The 1,499-nt window shown below is 54.8% G+C and overlaps 1 protein-coding gene across 1 annotated transcript; it reads left to right on the top strand.

Annotated features, from left to right (window-relative positions):
• Positions 1-217: 217 nt before the first annotated feature.
• MONBRDRAFT_13228 (uncharacterized protein) lies at positions 218-1,095 on the top strand (the record flags this gene model as incomplete). Its single annotated transcript, XM_001751120.1, has 2 exons — positions 218-274; positions 841-1,095. 2 exons carry the CDS (start codon positions 218-220, stop codon positions 1,093-1,095), a joined length of 312 nt encoding a protein of 103 aa, XP_001751172.1.
• Positions 1,096-1,499: the final 404 nt, after the last annotated feature.

Consider the following 1,499-nt stretch of genomic DNA (forward strand, 5'->3'; position numbering starts at 1 on the left):
CACACACACACACTGGCTCATTGGCTGTCGGTGACAAAAGTGCCCCATTTACACGAACCCAGTCGGACAGCCAGATTGAGACCTAGTTTAACCTGACAGCAGTCATTTCGTTCATGCACGCTGTCACAGCTCCCTGCATCTACTTCCTTTCCTCCTCTCACCGTCCTGACTCCATTTCTTGCACTTCCAAGTCCAGGACAGCAGGCTGCACTCCGCCATGGTGGGCGAAGGGGAGGAGGACGCCGGTAACGGCTCATTTGAAACAGCATTGAAGGTCAGCAGTTTAGAACAGTCTGGCAAACGGGAAATGTTTGCACTGGTGGCACATAGCTAAACTCCGGCTTTTGGGGCACCGGAGGAAGGAGAATGAATTCAGAGTGAAAGGGGGTGTTTCTTTTGGGGAGGTGGATGGGAAAAGAAGAGGTAGAAGGCACGGCAGACGAATGGACAGAGATACAATGACAGGTATGCATGCACCTGGTGCCAGAAGGACACAAAGAAGTACATTAACATGTAAGCTCGTCACGCCACCATGGTCCTTTCCAAAGTCCGTACGACGGACCAGTTGCAGGGGAGAGACGCCAGCAATGAAACCTAAACACACCCTGTTGCCTTGAAGGCGACAACCCGTGGGGAAGGTCGCCAAGGCTGGGCAACAGAGAAAAGCACACGCACGGGAAAGAAAACGAGGAACAAAGAGAAGAGAAGAGCATCGCTCCCTTGGACATGGATCACGCAGGCGGGCAATGTCAACGCCTTTGGCTGGACACATTGTCACGGTTGCCGTGTTTGGTGCGCGGGCAGGCGTCTAAAAGCATTATCCCCTTCTTCTGCGTCCAGGAGGTGGCGCGATCCAAGAAAGACAAGAACAGGCACAGATGCAAACGATCAACAAAGGAGGAACAATCGATCGTTGGCAAGTCAACGGGCTTTAGCAGCATCCACCACCAGCTGCCGCCTGCGCAGAGGCGCCACCGTCTTCCTCCACCTCAACACGGTGTGGATCTCGTCGTCGACGCCCAGAGTCCGTGGTACCGTGCTGTGCGAGCATGGCTGCAAACGTGGCCACGGCAGTGCACGAAAAATAAGCGGTGAGGTGCAGCCAGGGTCAAGTCGGGCAAAGGAGATGCCCGCGAACAGAGACGAGGGCCAGGCCAGGAACAAGGGCACACACCCTTGGTGAGTTCCTTGAACATTTCTTCAATGCCTTTGTTCTGTTTGGCCGATGTTTGAAAGTGGACGGCACCCACTGACGCGGCATAGCTACGGCCAAGTCAAGTCAATCATGGGACAACGTGAAACTCGTGTCAGGAAACGTTGGCCGTGGACGGCCGGTGGTGCGCGACATGCAGGAAAGTCCTGCGCAAATCAAATTCATGGCCTGTGTCGGGGCGAGGTACCTTTCAGCGGTGGCCTTGTCCACGGTGCGCTGCTTTTCGAGATCAAGTTTGTGCCTGCGAAAAAAGGAGGTTACAAGCACGCACGTTGAGAACGGGGCT

This window comes from Monosiga brevicollis, genomic scaffold (assembly GCF_000002865.3).
Source record: "Monosiga brevicollis MX1 MONBRscaffold_341 genomic scaffold, whole genome shotgun sequence".
NCBI classification, from domain to species: Eukaryota; class Choanoflagellata; order Craspedida; family Salpingoecidae; genus Monosiga; species Monosiga brevicollis.